General features: G+C 40.2%; 1 protein-coding gene across 3 annotated transcripts in view; it reads left to right on the top strand.

Annotated features, from left to right (window-relative positions):
* SLC25A12 (solute carrier family 25 member 12) overlaps positions 1-21,242 on the top strand; it is a 124,317-nt gene that overhangs the window by 93,427 nt on the left and 9,648 nt on the right. For all 3 annotated transcript variants that reach the window (XR_009214244.1, XM_032755372.2, XM_032755376.2), the window contains 4 exons: positions 14,773-14,913; positions 16,932-17,070; positions 20,596-20,754; positions 20,882-20,972. Coding sequence is in view for 2 of the 3 variants with exons in the window: in XM_032755372.2 (XP_032611263.1) it covers positions 14,773-14,913; positions 16,932-17,070; positions 20,596-20,754; positions 20,882-20,972 (530 nt within the window). In the remaining variant the exon portion in view is untranslated. The remainder of the gene's footprint in view (positions 1-14,772; positions 14,914-16,931; positions 17,071-20,595; positions 20,755-20,881; positions 20,973-21,242) is intronic.

Below are 21,242 nucleotides of genomic sequence, written 5' to 3' on the forward strand. Positions count from 1 at the left end.
TTTCTGTCTTTAAAGTGTAAGCATGACATTGGCTTTGGACCAATTCTTAAATCTATTTGCAGCTCAACTAATTTCATTTGTGGTATTTGTTTCATATTTGATAACACATGGTTTGTTTAAGACTTGTTTAGTCCATTTTGTTCTTGGAAACATTAATAACTTCCAGTTGAATTGGCTGACAGTCTTGGCTAAAACTTCCTCAGTTGCTTGTGAAACCTGAAGTGATGAGGTCAGTGACCTTGGCAACGTTTAATTCAGAGACACTGCCTCGGGGGTCAGAGAGAGAGAGAGGTTGCTCCAGGTTCTCTTTGATATGTGTCAGTGTGGCACATACCTGAGTCCTCTGCAGAGTTGCTTTGGAAGAGGTGGACTGCTGTGTGGGTGTGTGTGTGCCTGTATGCATGCCCCAGCACATTCTCAGGAAGGAAATCTCTTTGGCTACATTTCTTTTTTAATGAAGAGTTAACAGTGGACATAGAATAAAACTTTTGCTTAGGTGGATCACCAAAAATGAAGTTTCTCTCCTTCCTTTATTCCAATTAGATTCTGTAATTGGTTCTTGTCTAGAGAGAGAACCTTTGCCAATCATAAATATTCTTTTTCTTGGTCGTTTTAAGTTTCTGTTTGGTTAAGAAGCTTTCTAACTCATTTTTATCACAGCACATGCATACCTTTGCCAGAAATATAAGTCATGCTCTTTCTGTTCCATGTAGCTAATTATTTGTTTCCATTTGCAATATCCAGGTTTTTGGCCATGAAGCTGACCTGTTTCCATGTCTGACATGTGACCTAAGTGGTTAAACCAAAATAAGATGTTTAGTTCCTTTGTTCTTCCTAGCTACAGACCCTGTTTATAGGTTTGAACTTTAGGAATTTCTGTTGAAGTCTGGGGTGCCTTGAGGGTTGTGCTGACACTCTAAATCTCTTCCTTAATCATGACTCATTTCTGGAGGCTTTGATGGATTGTCTAGTGGGAAATTGACAGCATGAAAAATAGTTGGACTCTAGGCAGAATGATAAGGTTGTCTGCAGTTCTTCACCACAAACGTTTTCTGCTTCCCCCTTTGCTCTAAATCTCTTCTTTCAGGGAAGAAGAAAAAAGTGCAATTATTGAGTTTCTACTGACAAATTCAGTTATACTGTGGTATAAATGATTGTTAAAGCATAATTCACTGTTTCTCCCCGAAGTCTATAAATTTCAACAGAGAATAAAGTCTTAAAAAGGATGAGTCTCTCTTTATAGAATATCAGGCTGTGTGGGAGATAGGATACTCCATTTCCTAAATGATACCTGGCAAACAGCCACCAGATTAACACTGTGAAGAGTGGCTGTCTGTGAGCCTGACCCTGAGTCCTCACCATCCTGAGTAGTGGTGGTGATACGATGTACGGTGTCCTTATGGCTTTTGGCTGAGTGCTGTCAGTGCCACTAGTGAGAAGAATGCTGCTGTTCTTCCAAAAATTACCCAATTTTAATGATGCACCTAATGCATTAACTTATTGCAGGTTAATTAGGAAGAAATGGCTCAAACTGAGTTCTAGGCTTTTTTTCCCAGAGGAAGGAATAGCTAAGACCTAGGCCTTGAGTTCCCTATAGATGAGAGGGAAATTTTATTGCTATGGAAATGACAATATTCCCTTTTCGGAAAAATGGTGTGTGTTGATTAGATCATGAAGTGACCTAGAAGTGAAAATCTCTAGTCCTTGGGCATTATATATTTTGTTATTGTTGTATGTTTTGTTTTATTATCTGGTTTGTTTTTGTTTTTGTTTTGAGATGGAGTTTTGCTCTTGTTGTCCAAGCTGGAATGCAATGGCATCATCTCGGCCCACCGCAGCCTCCACCTCCCAGGTTCATGCGATTCTCCTGCCTCAGCCTCCCTAGTACCTGGGATTACAGGCATGTGCCACTGCGCCCGGCTAATTTTGTATTTTTAGTAGAGCCAGGGTTTCTCCATGTTAGGGTGGTCTCGAACTCCCGACCTCAGGTGATCCACCCTCCTCGGCCTCCCAAAGTGCTGGGATTACAGGCGTGAGCCACCACACCCAGTCTTTATGATCTGTTTTTAAAGGCATGTGATTTTTGTTTTTTGTTTGTTCGTTCTTCTTCTTTTTTGAGACAGGATCTCAGTCTGTTGCCCAGGCTGGAGTGGAGTGACACGATCTCAGCTCACTGCAGCCTTGACCTCCTGGGCTCAAGGGCTCCTCCCATCTCTCAGCCTCCCCAGTAGCTGGGACTGCAGGTGCATGCCACCATCCTCTGCTAATTTTTGTATTTTTTGTAGAGATGGGGTTTTGTCACGGTGCCCAGGCTGGTCTCGAATTCCTGGGCTCAAGCAGCCCACCTGCCTTGGCCTCCTAGTTTTAGGATTACAGGTGTGAGTCACCAGGCTCACCAAGGCCTGTGATTTTTGATACATGCAAAAGAATACAAACAATATAATTACAGAATAATAGTAAAATGAGCATCCATGCGTCTAGCACCCAACTTAACTAAAACGTTGCTACTATCGTTGATGCTGATTATTGCTTTTGATGTAGCTCGAATCGGCTAATGAGGAATAGATACTTTTCTTCCTGGGCTGAACATTTTATAGGGATTATCTCATTATTATTCCCAACTAGAGTTGAAAAAACTAAAACCTTAGTGAAATCCAAATTTTGACTTAGTAAATATCAAAATTGTGGTTCAAACCACTTCTATCTCCAAATCCATATTCTTTCACCTTGATATAGGTTTTCATTTATTTGTTCTTTCATATATTCACTTATTCATTGAATACCTGAATGTTTCATGCAAATTTTAAAAATACCACCTTTAGGCCGGGGGCGGTGGCACACGCCTGTAATTCCAGTACTTTGGGAGGCTGAAGCAAGTGGATCACCTGAGGTCAGGAGTTTGAGACCAGCTTGGCCAACATAGTGAAACCTCGTCTCTACTGAAAATACAAAAAAATTAGCCAGGTGAAGTGGCGCATGCCTGTAGTCCCAGCTACTTGGGAGGCTGAGGTAGGGGAATCACTTGAACCCAGGAGGCGGAGGTTGCAGTGAGCTGTGATCGTGCCACTGCACTCCTGCTTGGGCAACAGAGTGAGACTCTGTCTCAAAAAAAAAAAAAAAAAACAGCTTTATTGAGATATACTTAACATGCCATACAATTCCCGCATTTAATGTGTATAATTCAGTGTTTTGTTGTGAAACCATCACCACAGTCCATTTTAGAACATTTTTATCAACACAGAAAGAAACGCAGTACCTTTTAGCTATCACTTCTCAATCTTCCCACCCCATCCGTAAGACCTAGGCAACTGTATTGCCCAGGCAGGAGTGCAGTGGTGCGATCAAGGCTCACAGCAACCTTGAACTGCTGGCTCAAGCAATCCTCCCACCTCAGCTTCCCGAGTAGCTAGGACTGCAGGTGTGTGCCACCGCCCTCAGCTAATTTTTAAGTTTTTCGTAGAGACAGGGTCTTACTTGCCCAGGCTGGCTGTGAGCTCCTGGTCTCAAGCAATCCTTCTGCCTCCTCCTCCCAAAGTACTAGAGTTACAGATACGAGCCACTGCACTTGGCCTCTAGGTAACTATTAATATACTTTCTGTTTTGATAAATTCACCAGTTCTGAATATTTTATGTAAATGGAGGCTGGGCATGGTGGCTCATGCTTATAATCCCAGCACTTTGGGAGGCTGAGGTGTGTGGATCACTTGAGGTCAGGGGTTTGAGACCAGCTTGGCCAACATGGTGGAACCCCATCTTTATAAAAAATGCAAAAATTAGCCAGGCGTGGTGGCAGCTGCTTCTAATCCTGGCTACTTGGGAGGCTGAGGCAGGAGAATCACTTGAGCCTGGGAGGCGGAGGTTGCAATGAGCAGAGATTGCGCCCACTGCACTCCAGCCTGGGCAACAGAGAGAGACTCTATCTCAAAATAAATAAATAAATAAGGAATCATGATATGTGGCCTTTTGTAAGCATGACATTGTGCCTAACTTTTTTCACTTAGCATGTTTTCAAAGTTCATCTGTGTTGTAGCATGTATCAGTACTTAATTCGTTTTTATTGCTGAATATATGGATATACTACAGTTTGCTTATTCATTCATTAGTTGATAAACATTTGAGTTGTTTCTACCTTTTGACTATTATGAATAATGCTGCTATGAATATTGGTGTATAAGGTTTTGCATGGACATGTTTTCATTTCTCTTGGTTATATACATATGAGTGGAATTGGTGTGTCATATGACAACTCTAATTAGCATTTTCAGGACTGCCAGACTGTTTTTCAAAGTGGCTACATCCTTTTCCATCCCTACTAGTAGTGTGAAGGTTCTGATTTCTCTATATCTTTGCTAGTATATATGTGTGTGTGTGTGTGTATGTGTGTGTATTTTTTTAAAATAATGGCAGCGTCTCACTATGTTGCCCAAGCTGAGAGTGCAGTGACTGTTCACAGGTGTGAACATCACATGCTACAGCCTCAAACTCCTGGCCCCAAGTGATCTTCCTGCCCCATCCTCCTGAGTAGCTGGGACCACAGGCATGTGCCATCATGCACAGCTACCTTCCACATCTTTGCTAACACTTCCTATTGTCTGTCTTTTTACTATAGCCATCTTATTGAATGAAAAGTGATACCTTGTTGTGGTCTAATGACTGACAATGTTGAGCATCTTTTTGTGTGCATATTGACAACTTGTATATCTTCTTTGAAAAAATGTCTATTCAGAATTTTTGCCTATTTTTAAATTGGATTTTTTTTGGGTTACAGAGTTCTTTATATATTCTAGATATGAGTCCCTTTTCAGATATTTTTTATTTTCTTGATGATGTCTTTTGAAGAATTGGGCTTTAATGAAGTTCATTTAATCTATTTTTTCTTTTGTTGTTTGTGCTTTTGTTGTTATATCTAAGAAGTCATTAATCCAAGATCATGAAGATGTATGCCTTTTTTTTCTGGTATATAGAAATTGACTTTATATGTATGCCTCTTTTTTTCTTTTCAGAGTTTTATAGTTTTAGCTTTTACATCTAGGTCTTTTCCGATTTTTAAGCCTAAGTTTTTTAGGTGTTTTTTTTTTTTTTGCCTTGAACAGAGGGAGGTATTACTAAATGTCAGTTTTGTTTTATTTTTGATGGCTAATGTTTTGGTGTATTTCCTTCTAATGTTTTCATATACATGTGTACATGCTCTTATGCATAGACATATGTATGCACATGCGTACACACACACACACACACACACACGCACACACGCACACACATGCTTTTTAAAACCAGATGGAAGTTTTGTTGACTCTGACTTCCTGATTGGAAATGCAAGCAACTCTCACTTACTACAGGAAAGAGGGAGTCACAGTGGAATGTCTTATTTTAGAAGTAGTATATAACCTTTGGGAATAGTAGTATAAACAGATTATGCATTTTCAGATTTTTATTTTTATTTTTATTTTTTTGAGATGGAGTCTCGCACTGTCACCCAGGCTGGAGTGCAGTAGCGTGATCTTGGCTCACTGCAAGCTCCGCCTCCCGGGTTCACGCCATTCTCCTGCCTCAGCCTCCTGAGTAGTTGGGACTACAGGTGCCCGCCACCATGCCTGGCAATTTTTTGTATTTTTAGTAGAGACGGGGTTTCACCGTGTTAGCCAGGATGGTCTCGATCTTCTGACCTCGTGATCCACCCGCCTCGGCCTCCCAAAGTGCTGGGATTACAGATGTGAGCCACAGCACCCAGCCCATTTTCAGATTTTTAAATCTCATTGTGAATATTAACCAAGCTTTTGTTTTATATCTATATCAAAATCTTCTCAAAAAACTTACTCGTTCAGAATTTATGATAACTTAGATGTGCTATCCCAACGTGTTGTTTATTTGTTTGTAGTATCTATAAATTGAACTCTAGGTTAAATTGCGTGACCTTGGCTAGGTGTGGTGGCTCACGACTGTAGTAACCTCCACACTTTGGAAGGCTGAGGTGGGAAGATGGCTTGAGCCCAGGAGTTCAAGCCCAGCTTGTGCAATATAGTGGGACCCCCCATCTCTACAAATAATAATAATTTTTTTAAATTGCTTGACCTTTTTTTAGGTGGAGATGGGGTAAGATTGTATGTGTGTGTATACAGTTGCTCAGTAAATGTCTCTTATGAATGTTGAGTGTTGTATGAGTATTAAATATGTAACAGTAGGTTTTAAATAATTTTTCCTGTTGTTCTCATAGGTAAACCATTCTTATCAGACCATATGTTTATTTTTCTATTAGAAAATCTCTATCTTTCTCTACACACACACACACACACACACACACACACACACACACACACCCCCAGATATTCCTCAACTTACAATGAGGTTACATTGTAATAAACCTATCATGAGTTGGAAATTTTTAGGTCAGCAATGCACTTAATACACCTAACCTTCTGAATGTCATAGCTTAGCCTGTCCTACCTAAAACATGCTCACAACACTTATGTTAGCCTATAATTGGGCAAAATCATAAAACACAAAGCCTGTTTTATGATACAGTATTGGATGTCTCATGTAATTTGTTGAATACTGTACTGAAAGTGAAAAACAGAAAGGCTGTATGGGTACTTGATGTATTGTTTCTACTGAATGCATGTTGCTTTTGCACCATTGTAAAGTCAAAAAACCGTAAGTTGTATCATTGTTAAGTTGGGGACCACCTATGTATATATGTTTATACATAATATTTATATGTACAAATGTATGTTTATTAGAAGACACAAATATAATTGAATGTTTGATTATGATATCTGTTGTGGGCAAAAATAGTACCTTAATGTCAACCTAGAATTTTCAAAGTACATTATTATGCATTATTGTCACCCTCTATAAAATAGGTAGATGAGAAACAGAAGTCCAAAAAGGCTAACTCTCTTACCTCAATTTACACAGCTAATATATGCTAGAGGTTTCATGTGAACCCAAGTATTCTGATTTTTTTAGACCAAGTCCTTTTATTCTATAATGTCCTCTTGGGGGAATCAAATCATTGATTTGTGTCAGAATAAATCTAGATGACCCTATTCAACTTTATAGTGACTTTCTTGCTTCTTTCCTTCCTTCTTTTAATAAGTATATGAATATGACATATTTACATATTTGGTTTTTTAGGTATAATTAACATTTTTAAAAGGAACAGATTTTAGGTATTCAGCTCAATGAATTTTGACAATTGTATACAACCATGTAATCACCACCTAAGATAATGAACATTTCACCCCAGAAAATTCGTTCACGCCTCTTTCCAGTCCGTCCCTTCTCCCTTACCCCATGCAATCACACTTCTGATTTCTGTCTCAAGTTTTGTTGTTCTTGGATTTCATGTAAATGGAGTGCACTAGATGCATTCTTTCATGGCTGGCTTCTTTTGTTTAACATGTTTTCAGAGAGTCATCCTTGTGTGGGTATCAGGTTTGTGTTTGTTTTAAATTTTGCTGAGTAGTATTTCATTGTACGAATTTACCACAGTTTATCCATTTTTCTATTGATGGATGTTTGGGTTTTTGTCTGTTACAAATAAGGTTGCTGTAAACATTCTTGTACAAATCTTTTTGTCAACCTATATTTTCATTTTTCTTGGGTATTTGGCAAATTGGGTAGAATAGAGTCGATATATATTCAATTTAAATTAACTGCCAGTTCTTAGAAGTGGATGGATCATTTTGTAGTCTCAGCAGTGTACAAGTATCCCAGTTGCTCCACATCTTCACTAATGTTTGATATCTATAGTGTTTTTGATAGTAATCATTGTAGGTATATGAAATAATATCTTATTGTGGTTTAAATTTGCATTCTCCTGATTCCTAAAGATGTTGATTATCTTTTCATGTGTTTATTGGCTATTCGTATATGTGTGTGTGTGTGTGTGTGTGTGTGTGTGAAGTATCTGTTCAAGTCTTTCGCCTACATTTTATTAGGTTTCATATTTTTTACTATTTGTAGAAGTTGTTTATACAGGATGGATACAGCCCTTTGTCAAATAGATGTGTTGTGGATATTTTTTTGCCAGTCTGTGACTTGTTTATTACTTTTATTAATGATGTTTATAGTAGTTTTTAAAGAAAAAGTAATTATGTAGTTTTTTGGATAGATCCAGAAACTTAAGTGAGAATAAATTTAAATATCTTTCCAAATTAACAAAGCAGAATATTAAAAAATCTAAATGGACTAACCTATATGTACTTTCTAATGGTCTCTTTGGTAAGTACCTGTTCTTTTTTAATTGTTAAACTCAAATCAGAGATTAGTGATAAAGTTACCTAGCTGACTGCATTACCTCTTTCAGAGAGTATATACTCCTGAGTGGATGGAAGTCATGAAACTCAAGACTTATTACTCAGCAAAGTGCTAATGTTGCAGGTGAATTTTCACAACCCTATGCGAGCACACTTTCTGGAGAACACATTCTTTCCCTTTGTGTCTTGCTTTCAGTCTGCATAGTGCTCTCACATGAGTTAGTAGTGCACAAGACCTCGGTGAGGCAGATAGCACGGTTGTGGGAATGGAATGGTTATGCTGAATGCAAAATCTGTGACAATCTAGGTCAGCAGTCTTCCAAACCTAGAATCTTTCAACTCTCTCATGCTTTTTCTCAGCTTAAGCATGCATCTACACACACCGCATACACACACCCTCCCTTCATATCAGTAAAGCAAAAAGCCCACATGTTAGGTGGAGCATTTACTAATCCTGGGGGCCAAGATCTGTAACTAGCCAGCTCCTTATGATGAAGAATTCGATGTCTTCCTCAGCAAGCCGAGCTTGTATATCTCTAAAGAGTAGTTTGGAAACAGCTCCTCCACCTCTCATCCCCAGGAATTAGTGTGGTCCAACTTTATGCCTACATACTTGTGTGAACACATATAGATATGCATACAAGTTGAAAATCCTTATATATGTCAAAAGTGGCTTATGATAGGTACACAGGGATTTTCATTCTTGCTGTCTTAGTTCATTTTGGCTGCTATTAAAAAATACCTTCGACAGAGTAATTTATAAACAACAGAAATTTATTGCTCACAGTTCTGGAGGCTGGAAGTTCAAGATCAAGGTACCAGCAGATTCAGTGTCTGGTGAGGGAGGGCTTGCTCTCTGCTTCCAAGATGGCACCTTGCTGCTGTGTGCTCGCATGGTAGGAGAGACAAAGCAGCTCCCTTCAGCCTCATTTATAAGAGCACTAATCCCATTCACTAGGGCAGAACCATCATGACTTAATCACCTCCCAAAAGGCCCTACTTCTTAATACTATAATGTTGGATATTAGTTCCAACATATGAATTGTGGGGAAACACCAACATTCAGATCATAGCACTTCCCTTACCCTAGTTAGGAGTATATGTAGTGTTAATTCGTAACACCCTCCTAGCATATATCATCACTCAGCAATGAGCACATTGCAATTTATTTCTTTTAAACTATCACTATCCTATTTTAGAAAGAACCATAGCATTTCCTATTGCTTTACAAAAGTATGAACGGTTGGTGGTGTGCAAGGCTGAGTCACTGTCTGTTCCTGTTCCTCTTGAGTCAGTCCTAGTGACAACTAGTTCTGTGACTTTTACTGTTTATCTGGTTATTTTATATGCACATACTGTGTTCATCTGGAGTTGATGTGACCTTAAATAAATTGAAGTTAGATTTTCATCAGTCTCTATAAGGGAAGACTTTATAATGAGTTGCTTAGATTGGATATTTTGTGGTTGGAGGGAAATCATTTCAATCTATAGGAGACAACAGATCAAAGAAGGAAATAAACAAAGGACTTGGCACAAGCAGGGCCCAGTCTCCAACCTCTTTGTGAACCTTGCCCCAGGGGTAGGATTGAGAGGGCAGAAGGTTGAATAGGCCTAATCCTGTATATAGCCCCTCGGCCTTAGGCACTGTGGAGGCATGGTGACATCTCAAAATTACATCCTTTTCCCCACTAACTTTTGCTGTCAGCTTTAGTTGATTTTCTCATTAAAAAATTCATATAATATAAGATTAAATGGAAGTTTTTTATTCTTTCCATTTCTGTTATATATGGGTAACCCTCATTCAAAATGAGATTTGTTCCCTTTTATGTATCTTTTAAGCTCAGTTCTAGAACAAAGAAATGACAACAGAATACTGAAAAATAGAAAGTATCTAAGTCTGTTTTAATATTAATGCTTATATCTCTTTTAAAAAATAGGCAGCAAATTTAATGAGGGAAATTTAAGCAATTAGAGAATTAGAAGCTAATTTTGGTGATTTCATGAGTGAAAAAAATCCAGCAAAGGTATGGTATAGAATAGTATGTTATCTAATGTAAGCATTACTAACAGAAGCAGCAAGATGTCAAATTTAGCAATGTCCATTTACATTTATGTAGCGGTGTATCATTGTGGTTTAATTTAAAATTTTATATATCTTAGTGTCGATTATTTCAGATCACTAGCTATATTTGGCTAGGTTTTTTGATGTTCATATATAATAAGCTTTTTTAAAAACCTTGGGTCCACAGTAACTAATGCCAACTAGTTTAAAAAATATATTTGCCAAATTACCAAATTTACCATGAAGAAGGATATGCGAGAGAAGACTTAGTCTATAAAGAAGCCATTGTTTCTAAGACCAGGTCTGTTTCTTATTGTTGTTGCATAGTTAATACATTCATATGTTTTGAAATTTAAAAGGTACAATAGAGTATGCTATGAAAATTATTTCTCCCAGCTATTCAGTTTCTCTTTCCAGGAGGCAATCAATGTTTTAATCTTTAAGCCACTTTCGTTTGAGAAACTTAGGTAAATTTTGACATATTTATGATCAAATGTGTGCCTAATATTTTATGTTCTGTTTTTGACATTTGGTGTGATTTTATTATCAAATCATATTGCCCAATTAACAGCATAAAATTGTATCTACTTAACTGTTTTACTGGGAATTTGAATTTCTTCCTGTTCAATTTTGCTGCTATTAAAAATAGCAAATGTTGGCCAGGCGCGGTGGCTCACGCTTGTAATCCCAGCACTTTGGGAGGCCAAGGCGGGCGGATCACGAGGTCAGGAGATCGAGACCACGGTGAAACCCCATCTCTATAAAAACACAAAAAAATTAGCCGGGCGTGGTGGCGGGCGCCTGTAGTCCCAGCTACTCGGAGAGGCTGAGGCAGGAGAATGGCGTGAACCCGGGAGGCGGAGCTTGCAGTGAGCCGAGATTGCGCCACTGCACTCCAGCCTGGGCAACAGAGCGAGACTCCGTCTCAAAAAAAAAAAAAAAAAAAAAAGCAAATGTTAGCATATTTGTAGAAATACAGGTACTATTTTTTATTGAAAAGTTACTGTATTTATGAAAATCTATATATTAAAGATTATATTTACTGCAAGCAGTGCTTTTCCCCTTTGGAAAGCTGTTATTAAATTAATGATATCATTTATAATCAATAGAGTCTTAGAAGAAATATGATATTTCTCTGTATTTGTTTCTCAGAGAGGAAACACCCAGTTGAAGAGTTTGATAACATCACAGTCCCTCATTCTGTGTTGCTTGATTTCTTACCAGTATAATTGAACTAATGTCAGATTTTACTCCCCCTTCCCTGTCCCCAGCTTAATATGTAGGATAGAGAGAGAGAGAGAGAGTGATCAACCTCAGAATTTGAAAAAGAACAGTGCATATTTGTCGTGTGTTTCCCTTTAAGCATTATAAACATCCAGAGTTTTAGACAAATTATTACGTTGGTACAAAAGTAACTGCGGTTTTTGCAGTCTTCATCTTTGCTAAAATTATTCAGCATTTCTGGAAAGTATTTGCCTTATGTTCCTAGGCCTATCATGAGGTTTTAAAAATGTATACTAATTACTAAAAAAAAAAAAATTTTAAGAGGTAGGAGTCTTGCTCCATTGCCCAGGCTGGCCTTGAACTCCTGGGCTCAAGTAATCCTCCTGCCTCAGTTTCTTGAGCAGCTGGGACTACAGGCATGTGTCATTGCACTTGGCTTGTATGTTAATTTTTAAAGCATATACAAATCATGTAATTGTCAGAAGTTTTCCTCCTTCAAACACAGGCATGAAACAAACTTATAGATGTGTGCCTTGCTGCATACAAGTTGAAAATCCTTATATATGTCAAAAGTGGCTTATGCACTCTTACTTGCTAGATTTTATATGTGTTTATAAACGCACATCAATTGAGTTTTGTGGTTATGTCCTGTGCATTGTTGGGATTTGGTATGTGTGCTAGGTAACTAATCTTCAAAGCACACAACAATTAAGGTGTATGTATTTTTAAAATGTAGTCCCAGCTGGGTGCAGTGGCTCACGCCTGTAATCTTAGCATTTTGGAAGGCCAAGGCGAGTGGATTGCTCGAGCCTAGGAGTTCGAGATCAGCCTGGGCAACATGGTAAGACCCCCCATCTCTACAAAAAATACAAAAATTAGCTGGGCGTGGTGGTGCACGCTTGTAGTCCCAGCTACTCGGGAAGCTGAGGTGGGAGGATCACCTGAACCTGGGGAGGTTGAGGTTGCAGTGAGCTGATCCTGCCACTGCGCTCCAGCCTGGGTGACAGAGTGAGACCCTGTCTCAAACAAACAAACAAACAAGATGTATTATTTCTTTTTATTGTACCATTTTTGTAGAGTTTCAGTAGAAACCCTGTTACTTGTATACTTCAAAAAATTTGAAGCATTGTTAAAGGAGTATAAATCTCAATCAACTGGCAATTATTTCTAAAAGGGTGCATGAAAGAAGGAAGAGGAGGAGGCAGCTGTGGGGTGGGGGTGGGGGACACGGATTGGAGTACTCCTGCCCAGCAGGATGTTATAATTTACTAATGATTACAAACATGAAAGACCTTTGTATTTATTTAAACATAATGTCCACATTTAACACTTGGCACCCAGGGACTGACACTGTCTGGTAGTGGCAAATTTGGGGGAATTAGAATAAAAGTTTGTGGTTCTATTCATTTTTAAATCTGCTTTAGTTAAAACATAAAGCACATTTTCCAAAAGATAGTCTTTGCAACCATTATTTAAACAAGAGATTTCAGGGAAGTAGTAAACTTTTTCAGTTGATTTGGTCTTTAATACTAGCTACAGGAGCAATTACTTGGATTATCATTTTAACATAATTTTTCATGCAGCAATCCTTTTGAAAGTATTGTTTGCTTAGATTGAAACATTAAAGTGCTTCCTTCTGCCTGCAGTGCAACAGATTAAAAGAGAGAGAAACGCAGGCAAATCAACATGTAAAATTGGGTCAGTACATCGTTGGGGGACCTGTGTGCCAGTGGTCTGGATTGTGTCGAGTTGAGGAGTCAGAGGAAACTGTGAGAGAGAGATAGCAAATTGCTGCACCTCCCTGCTCGAAGGACAAAAAGGGGATTAAGGCCCTGGGGAATCCAGGACAATAAGCTGTCCACGAAGAGGGAAGGAATTTAGTATCAGTGCTGGCAATTTTGAATATTGAAAGGAGTTAAGGAGTCAGGATTGGAATAGGGGTAGTTGGGGGATTTATAGTCCCAAGGCAATTAGGAAAATGGGCTGAGCCATGTTGCTGCCCCTTGGAAGCGGGTCTGGGAGGGCTTTGGGTTTTAGATAAGTGATCAGGAATGTGGGCAAAGGTTGAGCACTGAAGTGCCATTGAAAGCTGCATGTGACTCTTTAGGTGTTGTTTATAATCTTTCTATACCTGTGGAATTACAGTGCCCCAGATTTCATATTTCACATGTGATTATATACAGTGATTATAATGATATGAATATCATGAATATATATGAATATGGTTATGATTACATAATATAAACAGCTACAGTTGAAGATGTACAAATGGGCTTTTTCACTTCATGAAAGGAGATATATATTTTATTTATTTTTATATATCCATAGTCACATATTTTTTTCTTTCTTACAGAAACCAAAAAAAAGAAGTTGGTAGAAGTTTTGTTAAACGTTTTTTTTTTTCTCTACAAGTTAACAGATTTCAGATGCAAATATACTCTCATTATCCAAATTCAAATCTCTGTCACTCACCACAGGAATATAGAATGTGGCTTTGATCTTGAGGGTGTTGTACTCATGGTAACTAGATGTTCCATTTCTCAGCTTTGCCTTGAAGAGTTTTTCTGGTTTTGTCTTGAAATGATACTGAAATTTATCTTTCTAAATTCTTCCCTTTTGTGTGGGTGTAGCCATGTACCTGTATCAGAGTTTTGCTTAGGATAATACATTTTAGAATTTGAACTGGAGGAGACTTTTCCCCTTCTGACTTAAGGCGCCAAAGTAGTTTTAATTGCTCTACAATCCAAGGAAGCAGAAGCAAGTGGGTCTGCTGCCAAGAATGCTTACCACAAAGAGGAAAAAAATAATTGTAGCTCTGAATTTTAGCTCTGGCTTGTAAAATATGACAGTCTTTTACTATCTCATTTTCTTTCACTGAGTACCTTGCTGCCACATCTGGCTCCACTTTTTTTTCCAAATGGGTTTATTAGTTTTGTTATTTTGAATATGGCTGGGGTGATCCTGGAAAGACTGGTCCGAGAAACAATCTTGACATTTCAGCTAGAAACAAACCCAGAGGTAGATTGATCTGAGACAGTTTGGGACCTTCCCTCTGAACCTCTCCAGGGTCGGCCTAAGTGTCAAACTGTCATTCCCCCATGAGGAAGGAGGTTTCACCTCCTTCTTTTCAAGATAGCAAGATGTGGAGGCTTTGCTGGATTTTCCTTGTTTACGCTGCCAGTCGGGCTCTGATGTGGAATCTGCCTGTCTCTTCTCCCTTGCCTGTAGGCTGGAGGCTCTCAGGTCATCTTTACCAACCCATTGGAGATAGTGAAGATTCGTCTGCAAGTAGCTGGAGAGATCACCACGGGACCCAGAGTCAGCGCCCTGAATGTACTCCGGGACTTGGGAATTTTTGGTCTGTATAAGGTGGGTAGGTTTAGGTTATAATGTACTCAATAAAATGTGAAAGAATGTGGAAACCAGACTTCTTCCCTCCAAGCTGAAAAGCAATCTTGTCCAGCAGGGTAGTCTGTGGAGTAGAAAATCAAACAAAAAGAAAAGAATCAGGACACTTGTATGAGAGGCAGTGGGATACACATGCAGCCTCTCCTGTTGTCATCTTCAGGCTTTTATGAAACTGCCCGCAAGGAGGCCAGCACCGCAGACCTGCTGGCCTCAGGCTCACAGCCTTTCATTTGCTGGGGGGCTTGGGAAAACTTTCCTTGGTGCTCTCTTTGGGCTGGTTTAGGGCTTCAGAATAGTCTTATGTTTATTTTCAGTCCGAGTTATCTCGATTGTTATCTTCCCAGTGGGAGCTTTTCTTTGTCTTAATAATTTGACCACAGTAAAACAGTAGTAGAGTTTGGTAGGATTCAGGTCTTTAAGAAGTTAAGTGGTAGGATTTGTCAATAATGAATTCCATTTAAAAAAAAAACAACAACAACAACAGAGTGTACTGTACTTTAACAAAATGCCAGTCAACAGATTCCTTCCCTGCGGGTATACTTACTCCCATCATTACAGATCAGATGTAATGGAGCAGAAGCTATTATTTTTCTTAAACAAGGAAGAGTATTTCTTTCCATTCCTTTGCCTGGTATAAGGGGAATACGTAAATTTAGCCACCATAGCCAACTGTGTTTCCACAGCATCTGATATAGATCCATCACTGCAGAAATGTATAAATTTGTTTCGGTAACTGCAAATTAGAAATTAGAAATTCTCTAGATTGGAATCACACAGCTACAGGGTTCTCTGGAGACCAGCAAACAATGATGTCTGTCTCAAGAGACTTTCGTACACATTTTTGCTTCCTCCTCCCCACTCCCAATTTCCATCCTGTTTGAATTCCCTTTGAGAGATGCATTTATTAATATTGCTTCTCTCTGTATTATCCTTTAGCGAGTCCTTGGATTTTTTTTTTCTCAATGTTTGAGTTTGTCTTTTTTAAAAAAAGCCAGGGCTGGGAGCACTGGCTCACACTTGCACTCTCAGCACTTTGGGAGGCCAAGGCAGGGGGATTGCTTGAGCCCAGGAGTTCAAGACCAGCCAGGGCAAAATAGCAAGACCTTGTCTCTACCTTAAAAAAAAACAGAAAAAGAAAAAAGTTAGCCAGCACAGTGGTGCACACCTATCATCCCAGCTACTCAGGAGGCTGAGGTGGGAGGATCACTTGAGCTCAGAAGGTCAAGGCTACAGCGAGCTGTGATCGCGCCACTATGCTCCAGCCTGGGCAACATAGTGAGACCCTGTCTCAGAAAAAAAAAAAATTAAAAAGAATAAAACAGTCATTAAAAAAACAAGCACCAAGGTGGAGTGTTTGCCTAGCTAGGTAGTGGAATGGTGTGGGCTTCTGACAAAGCTGAGGGAGGTGTTCTTTGAGACCTCAGTCATTGGGACAAGCTGCCCCTGGGTAATGATTTTCTACTCCTGTGGAAACCTGCCACTAAAATATTTTGTCTGCTATTTAGGACATGGGGAATGAGGAGAGAAGATTTGGGTTTCTTTTCCCCCTGCTCTAGAGTAGTTACCTTCCTTCACCACTGCCTATAGCTTTTTACCTGGCACTGTGGGGATTCTCAGCTGATGTAAAAATTTCAAGAGGGTAGATCTCGTGTGTTTTTACCATAGTAAGAGATTAATTAATTTTAAAAACCCTGAATCTATATGAGAAATGCCAGAAAGTTCTTAGTTTTCAGAATACCATCATTACCCAGTTATTAACTCTAGGACTGCAGGATTCACCATGCTTTCACAAGCTTTGAGATATGCGGATTTCCCTATTCCCTACTTATCTCCCGCCTCCCCCATTTCCCTTGCACATCAGTTCTAATGCTGTTTGAGGGACACCTCAGGCTTGTCATTGACAAATGTCACATGGATCCCATTTGGGCATTCACACTCAGTTTCACACTGTTTTGCACTATTTCCTCACTGTGTGACAGGGTGCCAAAGCGTGTTTCCTCCGAGACATTCCCTTCTCTGCAATCTATTTTCCTGTTTATGCTCATTGCAAACTACTTCTGGCTGATGAAAATGGACACGTGGGAGGTTTAAATCTTCTTGCAGCTGGAGCCATGGCAGGTAACTACAAATTTTTTTTTAACTGAAAGAATTCTCCCATTATTTAAAAAGTACAGAATCTCTATGTACTTTCCCCCTTTATTTCTGGAAGTATTATTGTTTGTACCTGACTTAGTTTAAATATCACTTTTTCTCCTTTGTGGGATGTGCTGTAATTCTGATGAGAGTTAATTACATTTGCATAATGTGGATAAACAGCTTAATGCAGCTTAGCAACTCGGAGCCAAATTAGATCTGCCCATCTAAATTGGGCTTTCATCATTAACATGTTTCTTAGTTTCCTGTGCCCCTGAAACCTTGAGTACAGCCAAGCTAAGCATTAAGGTGGGAAAGTTTTTCCTCAAATCAGTTGCTTTGCTGTATGTCATGCTCATGCACAGATCTAGCGTGCTCTTACTTTCTCTCTCTGTATATTGGAATCTACATGATTTGGCCGAAAATTGAGCTTTTATCGTGAAGCTGTCCCTCTTCTTCCTACCATTGCCCTCATTAGACCAAAGTAAGCAATACCCCTCAGTAAACCACCTTGAACTCAATTTTTGTATTTTTTCTAATCCTTAGCACTTTGTCATTAGCCAGGTGTAGTGGTGCGTGCCTGTAGTCCCAGCTACCCGGGAGGCTGAGGTGGGAGGATCACCTGAGCCTGGGAGGTCAAGGCTGCGGTGAGCCGAGATGACACCACTGTACTCCAGCCTGGGTGACAGAGTGAGAGCTTGTCTCAAAAAAAAAATTTTGTCTTTTATTAATAGTTATTTGCATAATTGTTATCCTCTGTACTAGGTGAATAGCTTCTTGAGGGCAAGAGTTTCATTCTCTTCATCCTTGCCTTTCGTACGTGGCCAGTATAATAGTAATAGGTGCTCAATAAATGTCAATAACATGAATGAAAACCTTCATGTCATCTAAGATACCAAATTAGGCACAGAAGAGATTTCATTTGAAAGAGGAGCCTCATAAGAGCAGGGAGGTACTAAGATGCTTCCTTCTGACCTCATAGGTACAGCCTGACTCTCGAGTTAGGAAGGAGCTGACTTGGAATAGAAGGAGAGAGCCAGGTGTCCTTGGCTGCACCAACACTCAGAAAAGACAAAGGAAGGAAGGGGTGCGTGCTTGCTCTCTATACAACCAGTAATGAACCATTACAGAGCTCAGTGTGGCTCTGACCAGCCAGGCTTATGTTCACTGTGTGGCTCTTCGTTGCTGGGCTCATTCTCCTCTGGAGGCTCTGGCTAAACATCAGGGCAACCTGAGCAGCTCCTGGAGTGTGCTGTGCTTGTTGTGTGGCAGGAGCCCTTGGGCCTGAGAGTGTTGGGATGGACCACGTTGTTGTTCTTGCTTGTGAAGACAGGGATGACTTGTGATCATTAAGAAACGGCCCCAGGGACCTTACGGCCCTTATTTGGGGCCCAGCAAGTCCTTTCTCCTCTAGCGATGGTAATTTCAGTCAGTTTTGTGTTTAAAAGCCAGTAAAGTTACCTGCTCAGTCTTGGCAGTGAGTTGTTTGTAGCAGCCCCTTTCTGTTACTTACCAGTCTCCCACTTTTTTTTTTTTTTTTTTTTTTTTTGTGAGATGGAGTCTTGCCCTGTCACCCAGGCTGGAGTGCAGTGGTACAATCTCGGCTCACTGCAACATCTGCCTCCCAGGTTCAAGTGATTCTCCTGTGTCAGCCTCCCAAGTAGTTGGGACTACAGGCATGTACCACCATGCCTGGCCAATTTTTGTATTTTTAGTAAAGACAGGGTTTCACCATGTTGTCCAGCACAGCTGGTCAGAGCCACACTGAGCTCTGTAATGGTTCATTACTGGTTGTATAGAGAGCAAACATGCACCCCTTCTTTCCTTTGTCTTTTCGGAGTGTTGGTGCAGCCAAGGACACCTGGTTCTCTCCTCCTTTTCCAAGTCAGCTCCTTCCTAACTCAAGAGTCAGGCTGAGGCTGGGCGTGGTGGCTCATGCCTGTAATCCCAGCATGTTGGGAGGCCGAGGTGGGCAGATCACGAGGTCAGGAGATTGAGACCATCCTGGCTAACACGGTGAAACCCCGTCTCTACTAAAAAATACAAAAAATTAGCCGGGCGTAGTGGCGGGCTCCTGTAGTCCCAGCTACTGGGGAGGCTGAGGCAGGAGAATGGCGTGAACCTGGGAGGCGGAGCTTGCAGTGAGCCGAGATTGTGCCACTGCACTCCAGCCTGGGCGACAGAGTGAGACTGTCTCAAAAAAAAAAAAAAAAGGAGAGAGTCAGGCTGTACATGTGAGGTCTCAAACTCCTGACCTCAGGTGATCCACCCATCTTGGCCTTCCAAAGTGCTGTGATTACAAGCGTGAACCACCACACTTGGCCCAGTCTCCTACTTTTAAATGGGGGCAGCATTTGCCTTCCAGGCTTTTCCTTGTGCTTTCCAATCAACAACGAAAAACAGCCAGAGAAGAAGAGTCTAATTGTGGACAGGCGTCTGCCAGTGGTTGACGGAACCAAGTAAATATTTCCATGGAACTGTCAGCACCAACTTCTTCCCCACAGACATTTGATGTCAGTTTTCAGAATGAGATTATTTTTTCTAATTTTTACCAGTCAAGCTTTGCTAGCAGGAACTGAGGACATTCAGAAGTCTGCCTCTAAAGGCAGACAGTTTACCTAGTTTCATCTGAATAGGGTGCAAGGCCATGCCAAGGGGAGGTATTTGCATTATTCTCTAGCAGAACCCCCTACAAGGCTGCCAGTTCCATCCGCCTAGTGAAGATACAGTGATATTCAGGTCAAATTGAATTTCTTCCCCCGGGGAAGATTATTTTGCTCCTTTGCTCTCTGTTTTGTTTTATAAGTAAAAGGTGTGGTTGTGAAATCCATCTTCTGTGTCCTGCTGCTGATCATTCTCAACATGACCCCAGGGAGCTCGGGCACAGGGGCCTTTCCCTGACCAGCTTCCCTGTTGTTTCTTAACTGGCTGCCTGGCCACCTTTCGCTCCAGTTGTAATGACTTTTGTCATGTAAGCATGTCTGAAAGGAGTCACAGTCAACTCTCAAGGTAGCCCTTCAAACAAGCGAGTGATTATAAGTATTGATATTCACTTCCCACACTACAGTTGACAAGAATCAGCAAAAACAGTAGTTTGGTGTCAGATACATTTAGTGACTCACTAAAATGACATTATCCTTTTTTTATACATAAAAATACTTGTATCTTATTTAAGAAAAAAAGGAGGTAAAATAATTGAAACTGAAAGGGAACGCTTGGGAATTGTCTTATTAATATTGCTACTTTTTTTTCCTCTCACAGTTATTTGGGATCACGCAATGTAGAGTGATTTTTTTTAATTCAGGAAAAAAAAAATAATTTTCCCCTGATCACACTACAACAGCTAATAGGCTTCTATGTCCTTTTCCCATTAGTGGCCAGACATCTATTTTAAAGAGTTTTGAGTTCCGCTCAAGTGATTGAAGTTGCAGACTCTATAGTAGATGTTAGCAGTATTCCTATCTTTTATAAGGTACTTTAGATAAATTAAGTGTGGTTTTCTCCTGAAAGGTGTCCCAGCTGCATCTCTGGTGACCCCTGCTGATGTCATCAAGACAAGACTGCAGGTGGCTGCCCGCGCTGGCCAGACGACATACAGTGGTGTCATCGACTGTTTCAGGAAGATTCTCCGGGAAGAAGGGCCCTCAGCATTTTGGAAAGGGACTGCAGGTAGGCAGGGGCTGGAGCCATACAGAATGGCTGGCTGGCTCTAGCATCCTCCCCTGTGACTCAATGGCTGTCTTTACCACATTTGTCCTGGCTTTAAGTCTCCCCTGCCCCTGCTTCTCTTTTTCAGCTCGAGTGTTTCGATCCTCTCCCCAGTTTGGTGTTACCTTGGTCACTTATGAACTTCTCCAGCGGTGGTTTTACATTGATTTTGGAGGCCTGTAAGTCAGCTGCTCAACTCCTTTACAAAGAAATCACTAAATCCAAAACAAATGTTCATTCTATCTACAAAAGCATTGTTGCAACTCTTAGAAAACTGATAAGACAGAACCTTTAAGACCAATGCATTTAAAACAATGACCTTAAGAAGCATTTGCGTTAAGCGAGTAAAACTGTGAAAGAGTGATATCGTACATAATAGTAAGCAGCTATTTGGGGGATTTTAGGGAAGCAGCACATTTTTTTTAGAAAGACAGGATATCCTCTGTTGC

This window comes from Hylobates moloch, unplaced genomic scaffold, assembly GCF_009828535.3.
Source record: "Hylobates moloch isolate HMO894 unplaced genomic scaffold, HMol_V3 SCAFFOLD_1, whole genome shotgun sequence".
Lineage (NCBI taxonomy): Eukaryota > Metazoa > Chordata > Mammalia > Primates > Hylobatidae > Hylobates > Hylobates moloch.